The sequence below is a fragment of the Carassius carassius genome, chromosome 42, assembly GCF_963082965.1.
Source record: "Carassius carassius chromosome 42, fCarCar2.1, whole genome shotgun sequence".
Classification (NCBI taxonomy): domain Eukaryota; kingdom Metazoa; phylum Chordata; class Actinopteri; order Cypriniformes; family Cyprinidae; genus Carassius; species Carassius carassius.
In genome coordinates, this window is record NC_081796.1 from 17,110,579 (window position 1) to 17,135,032 (window position 24,454).

Consider the following 24,454-nt stretch of genomic DNA (forward strand, 5'->3'; position numbering starts at 1 on the left):
GCCCCCGGCTCGTTGCCTCTCGCTGAAGATCGTCCACCCGTGTGAGGAGTTCGGAGACTCGGGAACTGAGAACGTCCACATCCAGCGCGGTGGTGTTGAGTAATGCAGATGAGCAGATGAGTAATGTTCCACAGAAGTACGTATAACAGCTGAACCGGAGGGATGACAGATGGAAGCTACTAGGAGCTCTGGGCTTGTAAGAACTAGGGCAGAGAAAACAGCTAAACACACTGGAGCCTGAGGACAAGACACGACAGGGTGAGTACAAAGAGCTGCTAGATGATCGGAGCTATTGGTACGAATAACAACAGTCTGACAATAGACAGAGAAACACAGGGAATAATAAAGGGGAAAAATTAGAAGGACATAGAGAACAGGTGGCGAGCAATTAAGGTTAACAACGGGGAAACAAGGGAGGCGGGGAAAACACAAACAGGCAGACGCGGTGAGCTGTCAAACCATCCCAACACACACACACCCACACACACACAGTGGCACCCCAGAAAATGTTAACAGGGGTGGCCAAATGAGGCCACAGTAAATTTTGGGGGTGGCACATTAAAATAAAGAAAAAAAATTAAGGGTTTGCAATATAGACAAAAAGTTATATCTCTGTGAGTTCTAGGATTTTATCGATAACGATAATTACACTATTTTGCTGAGTGTTATTGTGCTGATACCTTATTTTGAATTGTGCTGACACCTGAGTTTTTTTTTTTTTACCTTTACACCATTGTTTCTAAAAGTGTGCACCATATTTTAGGTCAAATACTTGCATTTGGGCTGTTACCAAGCAAATGCAATCAGTATCAACAAAATTGATCTTTGCAATGTAGATAAAACAGAAGCTGCATCTGAAGTGCCATTTAGATGTTTTTACACACTGTTTAATGCAGCTCCGTGGAACATGGAATACTTTAACCTGCAGTTACAAATGAATAAATAATGTTTTGATATTTTAAAGATAAAACATTGAAAACTGATGTTTGAAATTATTTAAAAAATGAAAAGGTTCCATTAAATGTGAAATTAAAACCGCCAATAGGTGGCAGCGAGTCACTGTTAATAAGTGAGTCATTGCGATTGAACCGAATCATTTAAACGGTTGATTCATTCAGGAACGAAACACTTTAATGTTGCTCAGACAGATATATATACACACACACACACACACACACACATACACATTACAGCAGAACTGTTTCCAACACTCATAATAAATCAACATATTAGAATGATTTCTAAAGGATCATGTGATAGACCGGATGTCACATGTCACTGAAGAATGGAGTAATGATGCTGAAAATTCAGCTTTGCATCACAGAAATAAATGATAATTTAAAGTATAATAAATTGAAAACAAATTATTTTAAATTGTAATAATATATCACAATATTACATTTTTTTCTGTGTTTTTGATCAAATAAATGCAGGCTTGATGAGCAGAAGAAACTTCTTTCAAAAACATTACAAATAGTAATGTTTCCAAACTTTTGGCCTGTACAGTATCCCCTGCACAACTGTAGAGTAAAACATTAATAAAAAAGTGATAATAAAAAATGCGTCTTAAAACTGACATGATTGTACAAAATCACAGTCTGGGGACTCAGAACTCAGAACAACTGCTAACATTAAGTTTAAGGTAAAAATAACTGCAATGAAATTATAGTATCTTACTCCTATGCAATAAATTGTTCTTTCACGGCATCTCTTTACCTCTGTCTTTATCCTCTTCTCTTCTTTTTGGCACTGTATCTATCGCAGACTATGCTCATTTATAATGTGTCATGTAAATTCGGCCTTCCGTCACAATCAGGAAACTTTCACCGTGTCTAGAACTGGCGCGAGCTGCCAGGCCCGTTTCTACGAGCTGTGTGTTAACAAAAGCAGTGCTGTCTACATTGGATGCGGCGTCGGGCACGCTACACAACAAATTACCAACAACTGATCGCGCGCGCTCTGTTTTCTGACGCACTTCAAGCACTCGATGGGCGGGGGAAGATTGAAGAGCCGGACTTTTTTTTTTTTTTTTGCTTTATTTGGTAGTATTTCGAATTAATGGTTTTTAAATAGTAGCCTATTATAAAAAAAAATATTTAAAAAAAAAAAAAAAAATTCACTCGTTCACTCATTCTGGCGCCCCTATGGATGAGTGGCGCCCTTAACATTTGCCTATACCGCGGGCCGGCCCTGTGCTCAGAGACGCAAAACTGTGGCTGCAGCAGGTGCTGCACTTTTTTTTCACTTCTTAAACTATTGTGAATTTACATTCTGCATTTAAATTTATAGGACCCATTGTAAATAATCCTAGGGGTGGCCGCAGGGGTGGCTAGAGTTTATACGGCCACCCCTGGCCACCCCTTGGGGGCGCCCCTGCACACACACCAAAAAGACAGGTGATTAGCCCCGAGACCCGACACAACCTGACTGCAGTTTGTCATCATATCCGACTTGAGTGGGCAAATGCTCACATTCGATGGCGTCTGGCTCTTTGGAGAGGTGTTATCTTCACAGATGAATCCCGGTTTTCACTGTACAGGGCAGATGGCAGACAGCGTGTATGGCATCGTGTGGGTGAGAGGTTTGCTAATGTCATTGTTGTAGATAAAGTGGCCCATGGTGGTGGTGGAGTTGTAAGGGTGGTTTCCCTACAGTGGTTCAGGCTCAGGGCCGGCTCTAGGTTATTTGGTGCCCAAGGCGAGAGAGTACTCGCCCCCCCGGGAAAAAGAAACTCCACACTTATTCCATAGTTATTCATTTTTTTATTTTAAATGTTCACACAACTACTCTTTAAAAGCAACAACCTGAAGGATACAGTAGAAAACAACAGAGAAGCATTAAGATCTCACCTCAAGGAAAAGCAGTTATAGTGTTTTCATTTTATTACGTGTTTTCATTTACCCCATCATTTAAAGCGCTAAAACCAGCTGTCAGATGTTTTTGCGCCACTCCCGGTTGCTGAGCAGTTTGACAGCTGCCTGTCAGAGTGACTCAGTAGTTTTTTAGGATTGTAAATCTAGCAAAAGAAATGGAGAAATACAAGCAGTGCACAGTAAAAGTGTACAGCGTGTGCGCAGCTTTAATAATACAATAGATACATTTAATTAACTTTTTTTTTTTTTAATTCTGCAATTTTGCGCCCCGTCCAGCAGATAGCGCCCCAGGCGGTCGCCTGTCGGCAAAGCCGGCCCTGTTCAGGCTGTAGGATTGCTGAAGGACTAAAGAAACTTTATCAGCACGATGGTATAAACTGTACATTTCTAGTCTGTTACCACCCACTGCCACTTATACCAACGACGGAAATATGCGCAGTTACAATAGCTAAATATGTGGGAGAGTGTTGCTATTAAGTAACTATATTGTATTGCGATAAGTAACATTTCAAAGTTAATATTGAATCAATATGGGGGTATGGGGGTAAAAGTCATGGTTGTTATGTGACACAGCAGCTAGGATAGCACTGTGTGCCATATCAGCTTTGATGCTACTGATTGGTCTGTGTTCCACTCAGAAAACTTGGATGAGTATTGTGATGCAGTGACTGGTTACATCAACTTCTGCATTGATTGCTGTGTTCCAAAAAAGGTAATAAAATGGCATGCTAGTCAGAACCCGTGGTACAATGCGGATGTAAATAGGAAAATACAACAGCGGGCTGTGGCTTTTAAATCTGGTAATGCTGCTGCTTATAAGTTGGCCAGATACTCTTTGGAGCGGTCTATTAAAGCTGCTAAACTAGCCTATGGAGCTAAGATAGAAGGACATTTCATGGAGGCGGACCCTCGACGTATGTGGCAAGGGTTAAATTCTATCACCGCTTGGAAACCTAAAGGAGGATCCATCACTAATTTTGATCCATCCTTGCCAAATGAACTAAATGAGTTTTATTGTCGTTTTGAAATTGGATATGCTGAACCTGTTGTTTTTCCGGCTTGTAATGAGCAGAGTTTTACCATCATTCAGGAGGATGTCCAGAGGATCTTGTCCAGGACGAAGGTTAGGAAGGCACCTGGTCCAGATTGTATTCCTCCTCGTGTCCTTTAACTGTGCTCCGAGCAACTTGCTCCTGTTCTGACTGATCTCTTTAACATGTCACTTGGGAAGTGCACTGTTCCAGTTAGTTTTAAAAGATCAATTATAATTCCAGTGCCCAAGAAGACACCTGTGACGTGTTTGAATGACTATCGGCCAGTGGCCCTCACATCTGTCTTGATGAAAACCTTTGAGCGGTTGGTGTTGGACTTTGTCAGAGATCAAATCCCTTTGTCTGTGGACCCACTACAATTTGCATATAGGAAAAACAGAAGTGTTGAGGATGCCATTTCCTTTGCTTTGAATCATATGCTAGAATGCTATTTATAGACTATAGTTCAGATTTTAATTCAATGGTCCCAACAAAGCTCTTTCACAAATTGAAATGTCTTGGACTCGATGATGCCATTTGTAAATGGATTTTAAATTTTCTCACTTGTCAACCACAAAGGGTCAAAATTAATGACGATGAATCTCATTATCGTGAGGAGGTGGAGAATGTTGTTCAATGGAGTAAAAAAAACAACTTGCTTTTGAACACTTCTAAAACGTGTGAACTTGTTATTGATTTTTGTCACAGTATGAATCAGTTGCCTCTTACTATCCATGATTCTGATGTGCAGATTATTGGGAAATGTAAATTTTTGGGTGTGACACTTTCTCATGACTTGAACTGGAGCTCTAATACGAATAGCATTGCTAAGAAAGCGAGACAGCGGCTCTTCTTTTTACGTAGGCTTCGAGAGTTTACTCAAAATACTAAGATTCTTCTGAATTTTTATTATTGTGTAATTGAGAGTGTCCTAACCAGTTGTATTACTTTGTGGTTTGGTAATCTCACCCTGAAAGAGAAGAAGGCTTTGAACAAAGTGGTCCGCTCAGCCAGCAGGATCATTGGCTTGCTCCTGGAGGTTACATATAAAGCTAGACTCTTGAATCGAGCTTTAAAACTTGTTAATGATGCCTGCCATCCTGCAGGGGCCTTCTTTGAGATGCTTCCCTCAGGGAGAAGGTATCGCTCTGTCAAGTGTTCTACTGATCGCCATTTAAACAGTTTCTTTCCCCAAGCTGTAACCATTTTAAACAAAGCGCTTTAAATTAGGCACTTTAAATTTATGAGTGGATTTTATTGTACAGCATTTTACTTTTGAGTTTTTATGTGGCACTTGTTTGTCTGTTTAATCTTATGTCCTTTTATGTGTTGACATTGTACCTTGAGCTTCTTGCACATCTTTTCCAATGTGGTTTTACACTGCAAATGGCTAATAAAGTGAACTTCTACTTGATATCATGCCATAAAATATTTTTAATACGACTGAATTTGCATTTAATGTAAATTTGAATAACAGTATTGTGAGTTACTTATTTTAACAATTTAATTTTACAGAGAGTAAAGAACATTTACATTATCAAAGAACATTTTCGTCCAGTCTAGCTCAGTCTAGTTCAGGCACTCTCAAAAACTCCCATTAAAATCACTGAAACACTTTACATTATGAAACGAATATCTTACTTAAATTCGTACGCACATCTGCACTTTGTGTTGTTTCTGATGAGAGAATTAAATAATTCAGTTGAGCAAGTGAACAAAACACCGCGTTTTAGTGATTACTCTTCTGCATGTCTCTGATTGGCCATTGTATTCATAAGCGCAACAGAATCGTTTCTGATTGGTTATCATGAAGCGTTGAAAGAACGCGTCTGGCTCAGCTCCAGCCAGCGAACGCAGATTTGAATTTAGCAGCTGATCCTTTGCATTGAACGATCTAATCACACCGGTGTGATTGTATCAAATATATAAAAAATATTATTCGGCTATTTTTTTGTCGTTTGGAAGATGCATTTAAAATCCACTTGGCTCAGAAATCTGAATGTCAAAATCACTTTGAATGGGCTTGACGCCTCTGCCAACATGTATATAAAATATTACCTGAGAGAGAAAGAGAGAGGGGGAGATGGAGAGAGGGCGAAAAAGAGGGAGAGAGGGCAAAGGGCAGAGCCCTGAGAAGAGAGCTCCAGCAAAGGAAAGAGTCAGCAAAGAGCAAGAGTTAGAGTCTTCTTTTATCCCTTCCTTGACCATGTGATTAAAAACCAAATGTGAGACATTCAAAGTGACCAATCAGCAGATTACAGCTTCACCCACTGGGCAAAAGATGTGACAATTAGAAGACCCCCAGTGTATACACATGTTGGCCTACAGGCCTTGATCAATATCAGCACTTCAATGCCTTGAGTAACAAAAGGGCCATTTGGCATTCCTTAAGACGGGTTTGGGACAGGAAAACAGAAGTCTTTGATTATTTTTGATCCTACCTGGTTATAGTAATGGCAGACGTATGTTATGGACAATGAACACAGGTGCATTTTATTGATATCATTTTGAATGCACAGAGATACCGTGATGAGATCCTGAAGCCCATTGTTGTGCCATTCATCTACGGCCATCATCCCATGTTGCAAGGATCAGTACACAATTCCTGGAAGCTGAAAACATCCCAGTTCTTGCAAGGCCAGCATACTCACCACCAGACATATCACCCACTGATCATGTTTGGGATGCTCTGGATTGGCGTATACAACAGTGTGTTTCAGTTCCTGCTAATATCCAGCAAATTTGCAGACATTGAAAAGGAGTTGACCAACATTCCACAGATGGTGGTCACTCCAGATACTGACTGGTTTTCAGCCCAAATCCGGCTGTGTATGCAAGTCTGCAGCCTTCGAAAACCTAAAAACTCTCCCCCAGTAATTGTAATATATTTTAGAGACAGAGACAGCAATTTCAGGGGAATGTTGTTGCACCCTATGGATGAATAGTCATAATGTAGCAATGTTGTGATATTTCTTGTCTAGGTTACCATAAGAAAATCTCAAAATTAATTTTCACAAATTGAACACTGTAATGCCATGGACATTTATATTAATAAGTTCCAAAGAAAAAAAAAACTGAATATTTTCAATAAGAAAAAATAGACATCTATTAATACACATCCACCTCTTACATATTTTTATTCGAAATAATTAAATGCTTGAGGATTAAACATTTTTTGATAAATTACCACAATTTTCCCACTGTAAATAATTTACATGAATGTGTCATAAATTTAGTTCACAGTGACAATACAGTCCCTAAAATTTGAAAAGTGGTATTTCAAAGACCAAGAGTGTAAACAATTTAAAACATCCAACATCACCACTCATCCTTTACAGTAAACATCAGATTTTTATCTTCTTAACACAAACCTGTACTATTAGACATTATTAAAAATCCTGATAAACATTCAAAACCTACAAGCATTCTGGAATTTCAATAAGCATAATCATTTGTCATTAGTGATCCCTGCTTTAATAAGGTTTTAAGTTGCAATCATTTACAAATTCTTAGAGGTATCTTAAGACAAGAACATTATCTAAATCAAGACAAAAAAGGCCACATGACTAAATGTTAGGCAGAGCTTTAAAGTGAGCTAAAGGCAATGGGCCTGCATTGCCCCCTTCATAATTAAACTGAAGACCCTGTGCAACTGCACTGAATCCATTACATCTGAGACTTTTTTGTTTTATAAGGCTTCTGTTGCAGTCCAGAAAAAAAATTCTGTCCATCAAATTATCATCAAGCATTCCAGGACATGGTTGTGAGAAGCCCTTGTGCTTCAACCTGCTACACTGTTGTTACTTTAAGGTTTAACTTCAGCAATATTAGCTTCAAAGAATGAGAAAATGCAGTGTTGCTTCTTTCCTTCAGCTCCAAGGTCAAGTTAGTAAATCCAAGAGGAAACTCATAAAATTGAGTGTACTAGTGCAAAGTTCCCCTCCAAGACAAAAACAGCACTGAAAAAAAGAAAAATCCAACCATAACAAAAACGCCCAGAGAGACGATGAACATGGCTACGAGCCTGCCCTGGAGTGACGGTACCTATGGCAACACTCCTCAGTGAGGAGAGGTCTTATGGGAAGAAAGCCCTTGTGTTGTAGGTCACCAAACTCAATGTCATTTAAAGCTGAGAGGAGGATCCGTTGTAGACCTGAAAGGTCTGTTGAAGCACCACAAGAGAACTGCGTAGCTGTGGAGAAGGAACCAGGAAAAACAAACAATCACTTAAGAGACTTCTCAGCCAATCGAGATACCGTATGTAGCTATAGTTTTGACTAACAACATAAGTTAGTCTTAACTTTTTTTCGGTTCAAGAACTGCCAAATTAGACAGGAAGGATCATCTATTGATGAGTAATGGTGAACAACCAGAGTTTGTTTAGCATTTACATGTCATTGCAGAGTGCGTTTAGTAGAACACCCAAACATACCTGTTCTAGAAGGTTAATGGAGTCCTGCAGTACTGCCCTTAGTAAATGAGCTTCTTCTCGACCCCTGTGTGGCATACCCTGTCTAGTCCCTAGGTCAGGTGCCAAACTTAAAAAAAAAAAAAAAAAAAAGACCATTAGGTCAGTTTTCTTCATGAAAATTAACAAAATGTACAATGTGAAAGAGCCTTTACCTGGACTCTACTCTCTCTTTCATTCTGTGCTTGGTGTTCAGATACATACGGTGAGCGACATCTTCCATGGCCCAAAGTTTATAGAACAGTCCCAAGTTCAAAACCACCAGAACAAAAAGTCTGAGAGGCAAAACAATGGGACATTCATAAGCACATTAGGTTTTTAGGTAATTCTAAATCATCATGGCTGCACATATTTATTTTGGCAACCATGTTAACAGGCTGGAAAGTTCACACAGCACGTTTTAAATTTTTTGCCACTGCAGCACACTGAACACAGGAGAAAATATGGAGAACATGCACTGTTAACCCATTTATCAATGCAATCTTTTGCAAAATAGCAACGTATGGAATATACAGTGAACTTTATGGGATTCTAGGTTCCAAACAAACAACACTTTCAATTCAGTAAATCTGACTGAAACCAGATGCTTTAAGTTGTGTATTGCTAAAATTTGCAGTCAATTCTGTTCAGTGAAGATTGTTTAACATCTGAATGAAAATGTGCTTACCTTCCTCATGCAAATCAATAGTAACTAACAACTAATAACCATTTTATGATTTTAGGTTGTAATTAGAGAAAAAAACTCAATGTAGTAATCTAGAATCTTTTGTGATTCTGTTACGCAGCAGAAACACTGTCAATGTCAGAGCTCCAAGCTTACACAGGGCTTACTGTGTGTATGAGGTGTGAAACAGGCCTTATAGTGTGTATGAAGCCTTACATTAAGCTCATCCCAAACACAATCGAAGTGATGTTCCATCTGTGTTGTGTGTTCTTTATATCCATGGCACCTATAATGTAACATGCAACATTAAGTCTAATTGTTATAAGTTAATACACAATGTCTTTAATGTTTGCTTAAATATTAAAAAGCATAGGCCACAAAATAAACATCTTATTGGCATGAAAACAATTTCCAGTGGTTTAATCAGTATTTTAAGGCCAGTAGCAGAGATACAGGATTCAGAGATTAAAACTATACATATATTTATACCCATGGTGCCGGCTCTCTGCTGATCCAAGTCAGCACTGTACTGCTTCCCTGGCTTCATGTGATCCTGTAGGGTGCGACTGTAAGTTCTACGCCTCCTGCGCAAACCACCCGTCTTTCCAGCATCTCCGCTTCCTTGAGTCAACTCTGCCTCCTCTTCTAGCAGCTCTGCCTCTTGAATGTGCATTGTGAGATGAAGATCATTAAAAATGCATTAATTTGTGAGTCCTGAGTGGTTATTTTAAGGTCATTGGATCGATTAGGGAACTGGCTTCTGGCACCCATGTAGTTTAGTAATTAAATGGCCTTGCAGGCAATGGATATAACTGAAGCATTTCACCAATAGGAAATGGACACATCCATTCTGATAATAGCCCTCCCTACACACTCTGATCAGGTCACTAATGTTCATTACTCTTTTAATTCCCTAATCCAACATTCCATGGCAGAGAAGCTATTAGCCAGCTTTCTTTTTCCAGTCAAAAAAAAAAAAAAAAAAAAAAAAAAAGAGCACAATCTGAGGTTCTGCTCATTTTATTTGATCTATATTAGTTTTGGACTATAGCTTTATATTGTTATCTTGTTTTGAAGTGTTTTAATTCATTGTTCCATTTTAATTTGTAGTGAAGGACAGTTTTAGCTTTAATTATTTTAGTACATCAAGTTAAACTAAAGAGAAAATTGGAAATGTTGACTTGGGAACTAGAAGTAATCCATTTTTTATTTTTGGTATAAATTATATTTTATCAACAATTGTTTTATGGTTTTAGTTGTATTCTATAAATAGCCTAACTATAATAACCCTGTGAACCCTATGAAGTGAAACAAGAAACACTTAGATATAATTAGTGACATAATATAATTAGTGACATTCAGTCATCTAGAAAATGGGCACAATCTACAAGTTAGAGCTAAAATAATCAAAGGGTAACTAAACCCCTGGGCCCGTATTCATAAAGAATCTTAATGCAAAAAGTAGCTCCTAGTGACAAAATTCTAAGAAAATTCTTAGAAATGTGGGCTTTTACTCTTAAAATTAAAGAAGAAATCCTAGTAAAGCAAAAATTAATTCAGAAAGCATCTTAACCCTTAAAAGAGGTCTTAAGGTCAAACTTGTTAGGAGCACAGACGAGGACTTTTAAGAGGCTTAAGAGTTTTCAGAGGAGAAAATGGCAGAAAGACGAAGAGGTAGAAGAAATGTGTTGCAGACAATGGATGACAGTGAGTTAATAAGACGCTATAGATTAGATCGTGTAGGGATCATGTTTGTGACTGATCTTATCAGAGACGTGCTAACATCTCCGACACAGCACAGACATGCCATAGCGCCAGAAATTAAAGTAATCACTACATTACGATATTTGGCAACTGGGAAAATGCAACAATGCAATACTGATGATTTGGGTCTGTCACAACCTTCTGTAAGCAGAGTGATCACACAAACAATTACAGCACTTTCAGAACATCTTATTGTGTCGCAGTTCATTTCGTTGACTGGGATTCCCACCTTGCAGGCTCAAAAACTGCATTTATGAATATAGCAGGCTTATAGGTGCGCACAAGCAGGGGGAATGAACCGTTAATAGTTTGTGCTATATGCTCCAATGTCTGCTTCTTGTCCCTTGCTGTGACACCCGGCCCAAATTTTCCTTTAAGAATGGCCTCTTGTTCATCCACTAACTGGGCTAACAGTAAACACTTCCTCTGTCCAGTTTGGCTTTCTGGCCCTTCTTGGTTTTGATTCCATGTTTGATACATTAAAACCAACATTCAAACCGCCACTTAAATAGGACAGCAATCACTGTAATTGGAAAGAGTGGAACAATTTTTATCATTCTAAGCCAATCAAATACCTTATAGGAAGTTAAAAGCATGGTAAATAAAAAAAGGATTTATATACACATATAATGTGTGTGTGTGTGTATCTGTGTGAGAGAGAGAACGGTCAAATAGGAAAAATTACGCATGTAAATTCAAAGTGAGAATTAGAATAGATCCTATACTTAAAATCACTCTTTTTTTCCTTCTTGGACAACCAACCAATCACAGTCTTCAAAAGATTGTGTCATACATAGCAATGGGGTCAACCCCGCCTCCTCACTAAGATGAAAGTTTTTTCTTTTCCTTACTCAGAGTTGCTATCAGATCGGTCCCGAATCGCTCTTAAGCTAAGACTCCTACGTAAAAGTTTTTAAGCTAAATTAAGAGTTTTCTGAGAGGATTCTTAGAATCATTGGCTGTGTCTCATTTAGAAGGCTGCGCCCTCCGAAGGTTGCATTCAAAGGCTGCATACGTCATCGAGGTTGTCTCATTTCAGAAAAGCAAGTAGCACACTCCGAATGCGACCTTCGAATGCGACCTTTTTCCACAGGAATTCGAAGGATACATGAGGTGTATCCTTCGCTGCTACAGATAACCCACAATTCTTTGCGTCGCCATAAATAACCGTTGTTTATTTGAAAAAATGGCGGCGGCAGCAGATCTACACACAAGCAGAGATGTGGTGTTTAAATGTAAGTATTTTAAAGTTCTTCATTTTTAAAAAATTGAATTACAAGTGTGGTCAACATGATTACAAGTGTTTAGCTCCTCAAACATTGAATAAAATAAAACAAGTAAAAACTTTTTTTTTTTTCAAATTACTTTCCAAATTTAGAAATTATTTTCCTAATATTTTTTTCTTTAACAAGTGTGAGAGCGCAACGACGCTATGTGTTGGCATAGCAACATGATACTTCCTGTTTCCTTTTCCTTCCATCCTACGAAGGCCATCTCGTTTAATCCCAGGGTTAAGGACACTCCGTATACGCATCCTAGAGAGGATTCGACCTCCAGAGGATGCGACCTCCGGAGGACGTGGCCTTCTAAATGAGACACAGCTTTTATGAATATGGGCCCTGGTCACAGCCTGACTCCACCCACTGGCAATATTTGAAAAATGCTGAAAAGTGGGCAGAGCACAGCGGAGATAGAGGGGATGAACCGAGGGCGGGGCTGAGTGCCTGAACCTGAGACCCGCAGTGATGGATTGATTGACAGCTGCTGTCAGAGTCGCTAAAATGGAGAGTGACTGTAGTGACGCAAGTAGCTTTGCAACAGAGCGTTCATTTGAAGAAGAGCCACTGGCTCAAACTGCGGTCTTAACTCCCGCACCGCGTCGCTTTTCAGCGTGAGCTGTGTGGAGAAGCCCATTTCCATCTCCATTGTGTTTGAGAAGCAATCCTGCGTAAAATGCAGTTAGCACACTCCGTGTCTTCCGTGCAAAGTGCATGCAACCACTTGCACCTAATTTAAAGTCTGCTGGAAAACTATGCAGTCCAGCTGTGCTGTTGCAACCAGCAACACTACACCTACGTACCATCCTGACCACTGTACTAAATACAGATAAATCTACGCCAACTTGAAGCTACCGACTGGGGCGTGGTGAGCTAGAAACTGCTTACGTCTAGGGCTGTGAATCTTTGGCAAGGCAGCGATTCGATTCGATTACGATTCATAGGTTTTCGATTCGATTCAAGAACGATTTTTGCAAATTTAGAACGATTCAATTCGATTCACAATTAAATTAGATTCGATTCGATTATAACGATTCGATTCTGCATTCTTTAAGTGCATTCACGGGATTATTTAAATGCTTCTACTAAATTCTTTAAATGCTTAGTCAGGGGGCAAATTACAGTAGCATTTATGATTAGAGAACCATAGGTTAGAAAAAAAAAAAAAAAAAACTATTGTCCATTGTTAAATGCTAGTTTAATGATGCGACATGGCATACGTAAAAATGTATGTAAGCCAAGTTTTTAAAAAAGAGCTTAAAGAGTATTATGTATAAGCTAACATTTTGTCACACCAGGGGCGTAGCCATAATTTCAGAAGTGACAGAAATGTCAAATACAATCATTTTATGTATGTAGCCTATATAATAATAATAATAATTATTATTATTTATTTATTTATTTTTTACAAGGAATTATCTTCTTTTTTAATTACTTTTAATTAGCTGTAATAAATCAAATACACTGCTGGACAATAATCAATCATTTGTAATCGATATTTTTTTCCTAATGGCAATTTTATGATTGTTTTATATACTAGGCTACATTTAATTAGCAATTATTTAAATTTTCTGCACAGAATAAGGTAGAAAATATACTTTTTAGTTTCTGTACTGTAATAAATGTCAATTAGCACTGCATCATTCATAAATTGTTTGTGGTTTTTTTTTTTAAGTTTCATCAGTTCATTCTGCTTTTATTCAGTTTAGCTGCAGATACAGCCTGGCACCTCTATGAGAGCGAGATCGCTTCGCTCTCAGTGTGAAAACGTCTTCATCTCTATTTAACTTTTCCTCTCCATCAGCGAATGATTCTGAGAGAAAACGAGCCAGATGTCTGTTTGCTAATGAAACAAACGCTACTTTCATGCATCTGATTATCAGATAAATCTTGCGCTCTTATTTCAAGGTCGTTGTTAATGCTGTGGTTAATTTTAAAAGTTTCCTTCGTATATTCGGTTCATCCGCATTGTTTAAAAACATTTATCATTCAATGGATCTGTGCGTATGATTTAGACACTTACATTTCTGCTCCGTCCATGCAATAAATACAGCTGTCGACGGCTCCGGTAACTCCGTCTGTAAGATGCAGAGAGCCATTGACAAACTACAGAAAAGTATAACTACTTCACGTTAGCATTACTGGCCACGAGTCCTATAGATCACACGTCAGCTGCGTCAGAGACGAACGGAGCGCGAGCGCAATCCTGTGACAGTCTCAGTCGGTAAACAGTGGAGCGCGTGAAGGACAGATAAGAGGCACGATTCAGGAACACTCTTCAAGGTCTCCATTAATTCATGCGTGTAGTAATTTAATGTGTATACATTTTAAAAGCATTGAATCGCTATAGAAATCGCGATTCATTCGATTCTTAGCATTTTGAATCGATTGCTGTCCAAGATCGGTGATTCACGATTCAAAAATCATGTTTCAAGATCGATGCATATGAATCGACAGGGTTTGTAATCGATGCATCGAGAAAACGAGTGAATCGTTACACCCCTACTTACGTCACTTGCCACCGCAACATCCAATAGGAAAAATCAACTGCAGTAGCCACCGTGTAACCTGAAGAGGGCAGCACTCAGACGTTTTTACACCATATACTGTAGAATTAAAACCCTTTATACTCAAATGTCAAAAAAGTTACTCGAATCAATGAACAGCACTAATAAAGCACCATTCTTACAGATCACTAAAAAAAGTTCGTTTAGGGTTTAGTTACTCTTTAAAGAGGGAAAACAGAGGGCTAGGGAAAGTAAAAATAAAATGCATTATACCAACCAAGGTGTCTGAAGTAGTCTTCTATGCCACTCCAGGAGTTTTTAGTGATAAAGGATTTAACAAGACCCCATGGGTGCTTTTTGTATTTGACATCAGTGTAAATCCTGCAGAGAAAAATCATGAGTTCAACTATTTACTAAATGGCTCTTACATCAAGAGATTTCTGTGCTATACTCAAAATGAAAGCGGTTAGACGTACAGATATCAGGATACCACTCACCTGAGTCTGCACTTGTGCTTGGAGTTGCGGATGATACAGTAGCGATTCTGAGTGTAGAAGTAGTCATGGTAAGGTACATCATGCATGTAGACCTCCGCATCTATCATGTAGTACTGACCCTCCCTCGACTCTTTATATAGTGTCTAAAATACACAAAGAACAGAAATCAGAAAATATTTCATATACACACACACAGGATGAATTTACACAGCAGCACAATACAGATGTCAGTTCTGTTTGGAAAACCTAAATATAGTTCTGTTCAGTTTAGTTGGAATTGAAATACACCGTCTACTTTAAATTTTGGACAAATTGACTACCTTTAATGTTTAGATCTATAAACATAACAAAATATTTAAAAAAAATCTTTAAAGACACCAGACAAAGTCAAAATATTTACTAGCAATGTTTACAGGCATTAATCAAGGCTATAATGACTCTGGTAACGTGTTCATATAGATATTATGCAACATTATTCAATCTGTACACTGCTGTTTGTACAGGACAATTTGAGAATCAATCTTACACATTGTATGAATGTAGCCACAGTCATCAAGCAGGTCATTACTCCTTAAAAACATGATTATTTCATCTAATTGGTTTCATCAACTTGGTGCAATTAGCTCAAACAGTCACGACTAGATCAAATAACTGGATGAAGCTGAATTTGTAATTGCAGCACACCTCCAGTCATTTTTTTGTTAAAAATGTTATTTGTTGTATAATATGAATTTTTAACAAAAGCGGTCTATTGCCTAATTGTTTTTTTTGTTTTTTTTTACACTTTTTTAAACTATTCTTTGCATCAGAGACTAAGAGCTGAAAGGCCAGAAAGTATGTGAAGTTCAGTTAAAATAGTTCTGGCAAACTACTTTATTGTTTATGGATTTAATTTCACACAAAAACAACTGACAAGCCACAGACAACTAGACTGGACACAGTGATTTGTCAGATTTGCAAGAACAACAGGTCACAACAGGTGCAAATATAAAAAAAAAATAATTAAATAAATAAATCAAATAATCATCATCCCTCAGATTTCACAGAAACTTGTGATCCACAACCGCAGCTCCTTCCTGCTAACTAAGTCTCTAAATATAAATTTGACGTAACCAAATACTGCATGTTAGCTGACAGTCCAACCAATGAAAAATCAGCCTTTCAATAAGGTTGTACAACACTTTTTACAATTTGTTTGACACACAAATCTCAAGTCACTTTTGAATCTCCTGCATAGGTAGCAAACAGCGGCACAGTTCCCTAGTTTTTGGAACAAAGCCTTACAGTTGTGAGTCTAACCTGGGTTTCTGTGGCAGTGGAAAACTTGCCAATCAGGGGGTTATTAATGGTGATGGTGTAGTTCAAAGTCCTTTTCATACCACCAGATGCCTCCCTTTGCCAAGAGGTAGCGCTTACACCTGTCAGGTAATACACTTTCATTACTATAAACAGTCTGGCAAAGCAATAAATGCAAAAAACAATGTTGGTATTTTTAACTAAAACTACAACATTATAAGACATAGTTAAGGTAAGCGAAACAAATAAATCAAAAAATAAATCAAGAAGAAAAACTTAGAAATGCTGCCTTGGACAATAACTGAAAATAAATATGAATTAAAGTTAAATATAATATTAAAATGATAAAACAACAAAATTACAAAAGCAAAGTTAAAATAAAAACAAAATAATTATCAATAAAAACTAAAAATTTTCAACATTTTAATAAATACTATAATAGTACATTAATAACGCTGCCAAAAAAACAATAATAATTGGCAATAATATAACAATATTTCTGAAGGACCAAAGTCTATTACATGCTGAAATGAAAAGTTCTACTATTTTTACCAATCACATCTATATAGGAATGGAACTGATGACTTAAAGGGTTAGTTTTCCCAGAAATGAAATTGTCATTAAAGATTCACCCTCATGTCGTTCCAAACCCGTAAGACCTCCGTTCATCTTTGGAACACAGTTTAAGATATTTTAAATTTAGTGCGAGAGCTTTCTGTCCCTCCATTAAAAATGTATGTACGGTATACTGTCCATGTCCAGAAAGGTAAGAAAAACATCATCAAAGTCGTCCATGTGACATCAGAGGGTCAGTTAAAATTTGTTGAAGCATCGAAAATACATTTTGGTCCAAAAATAACAAATTATAACTTTATTTAGCATTGTCTTCTCTTCCGGGTCTGTTGTGAGCACGTTCACAACACTGCAGTGACGCTGCTGACGTGTTATCTTTGTTATTGGGCGCACCAGAAAACACATCAGCAGCGTCATACGTCAGCAGTCACACTCACAAGAGACCCGGAAGAGAAGACAATGAAAAAAACTGACCCTCTGATGTCACATGGACTACTTTGATGATGTTTTTCTTACCTTTCTAGACAAGGACAGTATACCGTACACACAGCTTCAATGGAGGGACAGAAAGCTCTCGGACTAAATCTAAAATATCTTAAACTGTGTTCCGAAGATGAACGGAGATATTACAGGTTTGGAATGACATGAGGGTGAGTTATTAATGACATCATTTTCATTTTTGGGTGAACTAAACCTTTAAGTAAATCGATCATAAGAGAGGTAAAAGGAAAGAGAAATTTACCTATGATCTTCCTGATATCCATAAATCTCTGCATGAAATTAGAATCTGTGAAAAGCAGGTCAAACATCTTCTCAGCACTGATGTGAAAGACCCGGTTCACAAACAGCCTTCCCGGAGACACTGGAGATGCTGTCTCACGTTCTTCCACTACAAGAAATCAACACAATGCATCAACACAGCCATGGAATGAGACGCAGCCGAGACACACACAAACAACTCACCCTCCTCCAGGCTGTCAGATCTACTGTTATCAGAGAGCTGGTCTTCATTGGCATTTAGATCCAGAGAGAGAGAGGAGCGTTTAGACACTCGTTCAGACCCTGAGCGGTTTAATGACAGATTTGGACTGCGCTGATGGGACGGGGTACTGAGAGTGTTGTCCTGTTGAGAGTTTAATACATACAGTATATCAAGTTCAATACCTTAAACTTTAAACATGCCATTAATGAGCTCTACTTTAAAGACATTGTATTTTATAAGCGAATCAAATGCAGAGTACATAAAAGATTCGACAGGTTGACCATTGATGTACTGAATACTGACAATATATTCACAGTGATTAAGTTGAATACCCATTAACAACACTTGATATTTGATTTATATATATATATATATATATATATATATATATATATATATATATATATAGTTGGTGGGTAATATTCATAATTGTATTTTTTCAAAATTGTCACCTACTTTTTAGAGTATAGACTGAAATGTTATTTGATCAAAAATAGTAAAAAATGAAAGAAATTAATTATATATATATATATATATATATACACACACACAATATATATATATATATATATATATTTTTAAGAGTATAGACTGAAATGTATTGAGATTTTTTTTTCTTTACTATATCACCCAACCCTACTAGTCATTATATACAAACAATTTAAGTTAAAATCCATCTGCCAAAGAAACTATATTTGTCAATGTACCCCTCCATTTGCTGAGATCATGCTTTGCAGTCCAGCTGAAGACTGTGTGTCATCTCCCTGTGGTGTGGTGGCCTCATAAGAATTCAGCTCCCCTTGGGCAAGACGAAGCGATGTGGGCCTTTCTGGCCTCCCGGTGTAATCCTCTCCACGCATATTCAGACTGAAACAGAGAGATGGCACCTTGTAACTGATCTCTCATTTGTCCAAACAGGAGTTGACATGTGAAGATGTGACTGGGTGTGTGTAGTCAACCTGGGTACGGTAATTGTGACAGTATCTGCTGATGACTGAATGCTTTCCATTTCATTATGACTCAATCCTAAGTCATTGCCATAATGCTGCTTAACCATCTGCAACAGCTCCAACTTGGTCAGTTTCTGCAAGACAGGAAAGCTACATTGAGCAATGTACACTCAAATGTTTCATCCACTCCCGTCCGCACGTTTAAAAAAAAATAATAAAATCACTGAAGCCTCCTTAAGTTCCTGTACTGATGTACAGGAATCAGTCCTAACCTGCTCCACACATCACTACCAGAGAGCAAATCCGTTGGGAGATCAATATTTGTACAAAATATTAGTAATAAATAACCCTTATATTCTATTCGCAGTCGTAACGATGGAAGATTACCGACAACCGCGGTTAAAATGTAAATAGACAATATAGCGGACACAGACGAGAGTTACTCGACAAAAATGTGGCTGAAAAACTCAAATTAAAGCCATATGAAAAAAATACCTTTCAAGTATAAAGTTCACTAACATTCGCGTCGCTTTAAAAAAAAAAGTGGCAACAATCACAAAGACAAGCAAGATAGTTTCAAGGCCGTATGGCACGGACACATTAACACAACAAACTGACGCGAATACATTTTATGTATTTATGAAGCTGTAAAAAAATCCCCAGCTATTTACAGTTACATGACATGTTTAAAGAAGTAGCACAGTGTGTAATATATTCTGAAATTTACGTAAAATGTGACGGTGCGGTGGGTAAAGTCTCTCGGTCTCGTCACTTACCTGCTGAACGCCAGTAACCTGAGCGCTTCAAGCGCGCGACTGAAATCAGGAAGTCACGAAAGGAAACAACTGCGCCGCCTAGTGGTGCACTATTCATTGCCTTAAACAGCATATTTGCTTTATTCGTTTATCATATCTCTGTACTGATTCTCCAGTCATTTCAGCTCTGCAGTCCCTTGTGCATGTAAGGAAAGAGGCAGTATTTTCTGTTTTCAGTTGAAGAAAGCCACGCCTCGATGGGGGTCAATGAACTACAACCCGAATTCCGGAAAAGTTGGGACGTTTTGTGGGGAAGTCGTGGGCTAATGGTTAGAGAGTCGGACTCCCAATCGAAAGGTTGTGTGTTCGAGTCCCGGGCCGGCAGGAATTGTGGGTGGGGGGAGTGCATGTACAGTTCTCTCTCCACCTTCAATACCATGACTTAGGTGCCCTTGAGCAAGGCATCGAACCCCCAACTGCTCCCCGGGCGCCGCAGCATAAATGGCTGCCCACTGCTCCGGGTGTGTGCTCACAGTGTGTGTGTGTGTGTGTGTGTGTGTGTGTTCACTGCTCTGTGTGTGTGCATTTCGGATGGGTTAAATGCAGAGCACAAATTCTGAGTATGGGTCACCATACTTGGCTGAATGTCACTTCACTCACTCACTTTTTTTTTTAAATTTTAATAAAATGAAAACTAAAAGACTTTCAAATCACATGAGCCAATATTTTATTCACAATAGAACATAGATAACATAGCAAATGTTTAAACTGAGAAAGTTTACAATTTTATGCACAAAATGAGCTCATTTCAATTTTGATTTCTGCTACAGGTCTCAAAATAGTTGGGACGGGGCATGTTTACCATGGTGTAGCATCTCCTTTTCTTTTCAAAACAGTTTGAAGACGTCTGGGCATTGAGGCTAGGAGTTGCTGGAGTTTTGCTGTTGGAATTTGGTCCCATTCTTGCCTTATATAGATTTCCAGCTGCTGAAGAGTTCGTGGTCGTCTTTGACGTATTTTTCGTTTAATGATGCGCCAAATGTTCTCTATAGGTGAAAGATCTGGACTGCAGGCAGGCCAGGTTAGCACCCGGACTCTTCTACGACGAAGCCATGCTGTTGTTATAGCTGCAGTATGTGGTTTTGCATTGTCCTGCTGAAATAAACAAGGCCTTCCCTGAAATAGACGTTGTTTGGAGGGAAGCATATGTTGCTCTAAAACCTTTATATACCTTTCAGCATTCACAGAGCCTTCCAAAACATGCAAGCTGCCCATACCGTATGCACTTATGCACCCCCATACCATCAGAGATGCTGGCTTTTGAACTGAACGCTGATAACATGCTGGAAGGTCTCCCTCCTCTTTAGCCCGGAGGACACGGCGTCTGTGATTTCCAACAAGAATGTCAAATTTGGACTCGTCTGAAATTTGGACTCGTCTGACCATAAAATACTATTCCACTTTGAAATAGTCCATTTTAAATGAGCCTTGGCCCACAGGACACGACGGCGCTTCTGGACCATGTTCACATATGACTTCCTTTTTGCATGATAGAGCTTTAGTTGGCATCTGCTAATGGCACGGCGGATTGTGTTTACCGACAGTGGTTTCTGAAAGTATTCCTGAGCCCATTTAGTAATGTCATTGACACAATCATGCCGATGAGTGATGCAGTGTCGTCTGAGAGCCCGAAGACCACGGGCATCCAATAAAGGTCTCCAGCCTTGTCCCTTACGCACAGAGATTTCTCCAGTTTCTCTGAATCTTTTGATGATGTTATGCACTGTAGATGATGAGATTTGCAAAGCCTTTGCAATTTGACGTTGAGGAACATTGTTTTTAAAGTTTTCCACAATTTTTTTACGCAGTCTTTCACAGATTGGAGAGCCTCTGCCCATCTTTACTTCTGAGAGACTCTGCTTCTCTAAGACAAAGCTTTTATAGCTAATCATGTTACAGACCTGATATCAATTAACTTAATTAATCTCTAGATGTTCTCCCAGCTGAATCTTTTCAAAACTGCTTGCTTTTTTAGCCATTTGTTGCCCCCGTGCCAACTTTTTTGAGACCTGTAGCAGGCATTAAATTTTAAATGAGCTAATTAAGTGGATAAAAGTGTAAAATTTCTCAGTTTAAACATTTGCTACGTAATCTATGTTCTATTGTGAATAAAATATTGGCTCATGTGATTTGAAATTCCTTTAGTTTTCATTTTATTAAAATTTAAAAAACGTCCCAACTTTTCCGGAATTTGGGTTGTATAGGCCTACATCTATTTGCTGCCATGTCAAGTGTACCCTACAGATTTAGGTTGTTTACACTTAAGCATATCCCTGACCATAGGTCTATAGAAAATTATTCTGTCCGTTTTCCTCATATGGTATTAATATGCCACATTAGTATCCACCCTAAGCTACAAAGAAATAGTTTGTGTCAGCAAATAACTAAACACTGTAAAACTGATAATAGAAGGGTTCTTGAAATATGCTGTTTGCTTCTGGCATCACCGTTCTTATTAAATATCTATTTCAGATCATATTTCAGAATAACCTGTTGTAGAGGAAAAATGTACAGTGATTTACATCGAGCAGGTAATATACTTTAGAAGATATGTAAATATAAAGAATATTTAAATCATCTATTCTAAAACAACGATAATGAGGTTAAAAAGGGAAATGTTAAAAAGACAGAAATCACCTTCTCCATTAGAACATTCTGCCAAAGCCGAAACATGCTCAAGAAACTTTTCTCTCTTGCTGAAAATGAGCTGAAGAACAACTGTGGGAAATGACAACATATATTTAGATTCTGTAAAAATATACAGAAATCCTATACATGTCTCTTCATAAATAGGAAAAAGCAAGAATGTAAAACCTTTGATCTCTGAACTTCACCTTCTCTAAATCGGTACTGATCTGGATGGCATTTGGTATCCATTTCGCTGTCTTCTCTCGTGATATTGAGATGATATCCTGCATATTTACTGTGATCTAAGACAAAATCTGGTTTATTAGGTTTGTTAAAGCAGAGCAATGGAATCCATAAATGAAATTACTACTGAAGTAGCTATACATGCTCATTATTGCTATTATATATATATATATATATATATATATATATATATATATATATATATATATATATATATATATATATATGTATATAGATGGAGGCATAGCATGTATTAGAGGTACAGTGAATACATAACATAATTTTCCTGTGGAACTCACTTTTGTACCACGAAAAACATGACTGTAGAAACAAAAACAATTCTCTGTAAGGTAGACGCGTCCTTGTAACAAGATATCCTTCTGGAGAGCACAGGTGTAGTCTAGGGAAAAAATATGTTTATACAAATATTGTGCCTCTGCCAACAAACATTTTCAGTATAGCATATTTTTACATGGTTTGTGGTTAGGGTATTACCCCTCTGTCTCTGTCTATCAGTCTCACCTGCTATTAGTTTCTCAGACTCAGGCACCTCTTTGAATAACTTCCGAAACTCGTCACTCCTCTGTTTATAAATAGTGTAAACCAATGCTTCAGGTGATGACTGAGGAGCTGCTATGACCTGCCCACTGACTTCCAGGCCCTGTGAGGGAAAATCATAGCAATTCAATAAATAAATAAAATTGTCAAATATTGTTTGTGATTCTGTGAAATAGATGCTATAAAAGGTGCATGCTCCCAGGAACAACACGTTTCACATACCCAAGAGCTTATTAATCGCTCACAACACTTACTGTAGCAATCAATGACATTTGCGTAATCTCATCATGATACAGTGTGTGTAATCTTTTGCAGGACAAAGTACATCAAACTGTACTATATCAATCTGATAAAGATTAAGTTACTATAGTGCTGCCATGTGACCTCTACCAATCTAATTTAAGTAAAAGCATGCAGCATTTTCAATCTCACCTCTTGTTCTTCTTTGATCACTTTGTCTTCCACGGATTGACTGTTGTCCTGTGTGAGCTCATTGGCCGTCACTTGTTTGGGTGTTTGAGCCATGTCTTTCACCTGGTGATGTAAAACTTAGTGGCTTCTATATCCATGTGTTAAAGTTAATTTCTCAAAGCACTTTTTGAATAATAATAGTCAGATTGATCAACTGGCTAGGCTATTGACAAAACCAATAAGCAATATTTTCTTAGAGATGCCATTAAAATCCAATTCAGGTTCCCAAAAGAATCTTTAAATTACACAGATGATAAAAGAGAACCTTGACAGAAACATGAAAGTTTACTTAAAATTCTTAGTTAAGACTAATTATATGAAAAAGACTTCTTAAATGCTTATTCTCACATAGCCTACAAAATCCATACCTGAGAAGATCCTGTTCCGTGAGTCCGGGTTATGTGAGATCCAGGCGTTTAACAAATTGGCTTGCAAGAAATGTATCATGGGCTTCAGTCGTCGCAGATGTTCCGTTGCATGTCGTTGGCATGCTGCGGTGTTGTGTGTCTCGGTTGTTGCGATCGTCCAACTCAAACCTGGCAGCAGGTATGGAAGGCCATGAGGGTCAAATTCACGTGAATTTTAACGCGTCAACAACACGTTAAATACGTGTATTTCACACGTAAACAACACGTATTTAACACGTTAAATACGTGTTGTTTACGCGTTAAAAATCAGCGCGTATTTAACGTGTATTTCACGTGTTAAATACACGTTAAATACACGTGAAGTACGCGTTAAAAATCAGTTTGAACGGGTCAATGTCATTGGCTGCTGAGGACTTGGGTCAAACCACTTCTGTGAGCTTAGAGGGTGTACCATTCATAGACAGGCAACCACCATTTAACATGCTATAG

The 24,454-nt window shown here is 38.1% G+C and overlaps 1 protein-coding gene across 2 annotated transcripts; it reads right to left on the reverse strand.

The window, feature by feature from the left end:
- Positions 1–7,355: 7,355 nt before the first annotated feature.
- On the reverse strand, positions 7,356–24,101 carry LOC132123938 (protein Aster-C-like). 2 transcript variants are annotated; one of them, XM_059534616.1, is made up of 18 exons: positions 23,966–24,101; positions 23,559–23,660; positions 23,091–23,229; positions 22,868–22,968; positions 22,532–22,627; positions 22,335–22,415; positions 18,892–19,016; positions 18,640–18,799; positions 17,914–18,073; positions 17,693–17,839; positions 16,381–16,499; positions 15,082–15,224; positions 14,862–14,965; positions 9,526–9,696; positions 9,253–9,322; positions 8,528–8,647; positions 8,337–8,442; positions 7,356–8,096 (listed from the first exon to the last, which is right to left on the reverse strand). In XM_059534616.1, exons 2-18 carry the CDS (start codon positions 23,649–23,651, stop codon positions 8,028–8,030), a joined length of 2,004 nt encoding a protein of 667 aa, XP_059390599.1. In that variant the 5' UTR covers positions 23,652–23,660; positions 23,966–24,101; the 3' UTR covers positions 7,356–8,027. The 2 variants fall into 2 exon arrangements, with proteins under 2 accessions (XP_059390599.1, XP_059390600.1); XM_059534617.1 differs by lacking the exons at positions 23,091–23,229; positions 23,559–23,660; positions 23,966–24,101 and having other exon boundaries at positions 22,512–22,627; positions 22,868–22,949.
- Positions 24,102–24,454: the final 353 nt, after the last annotated feature.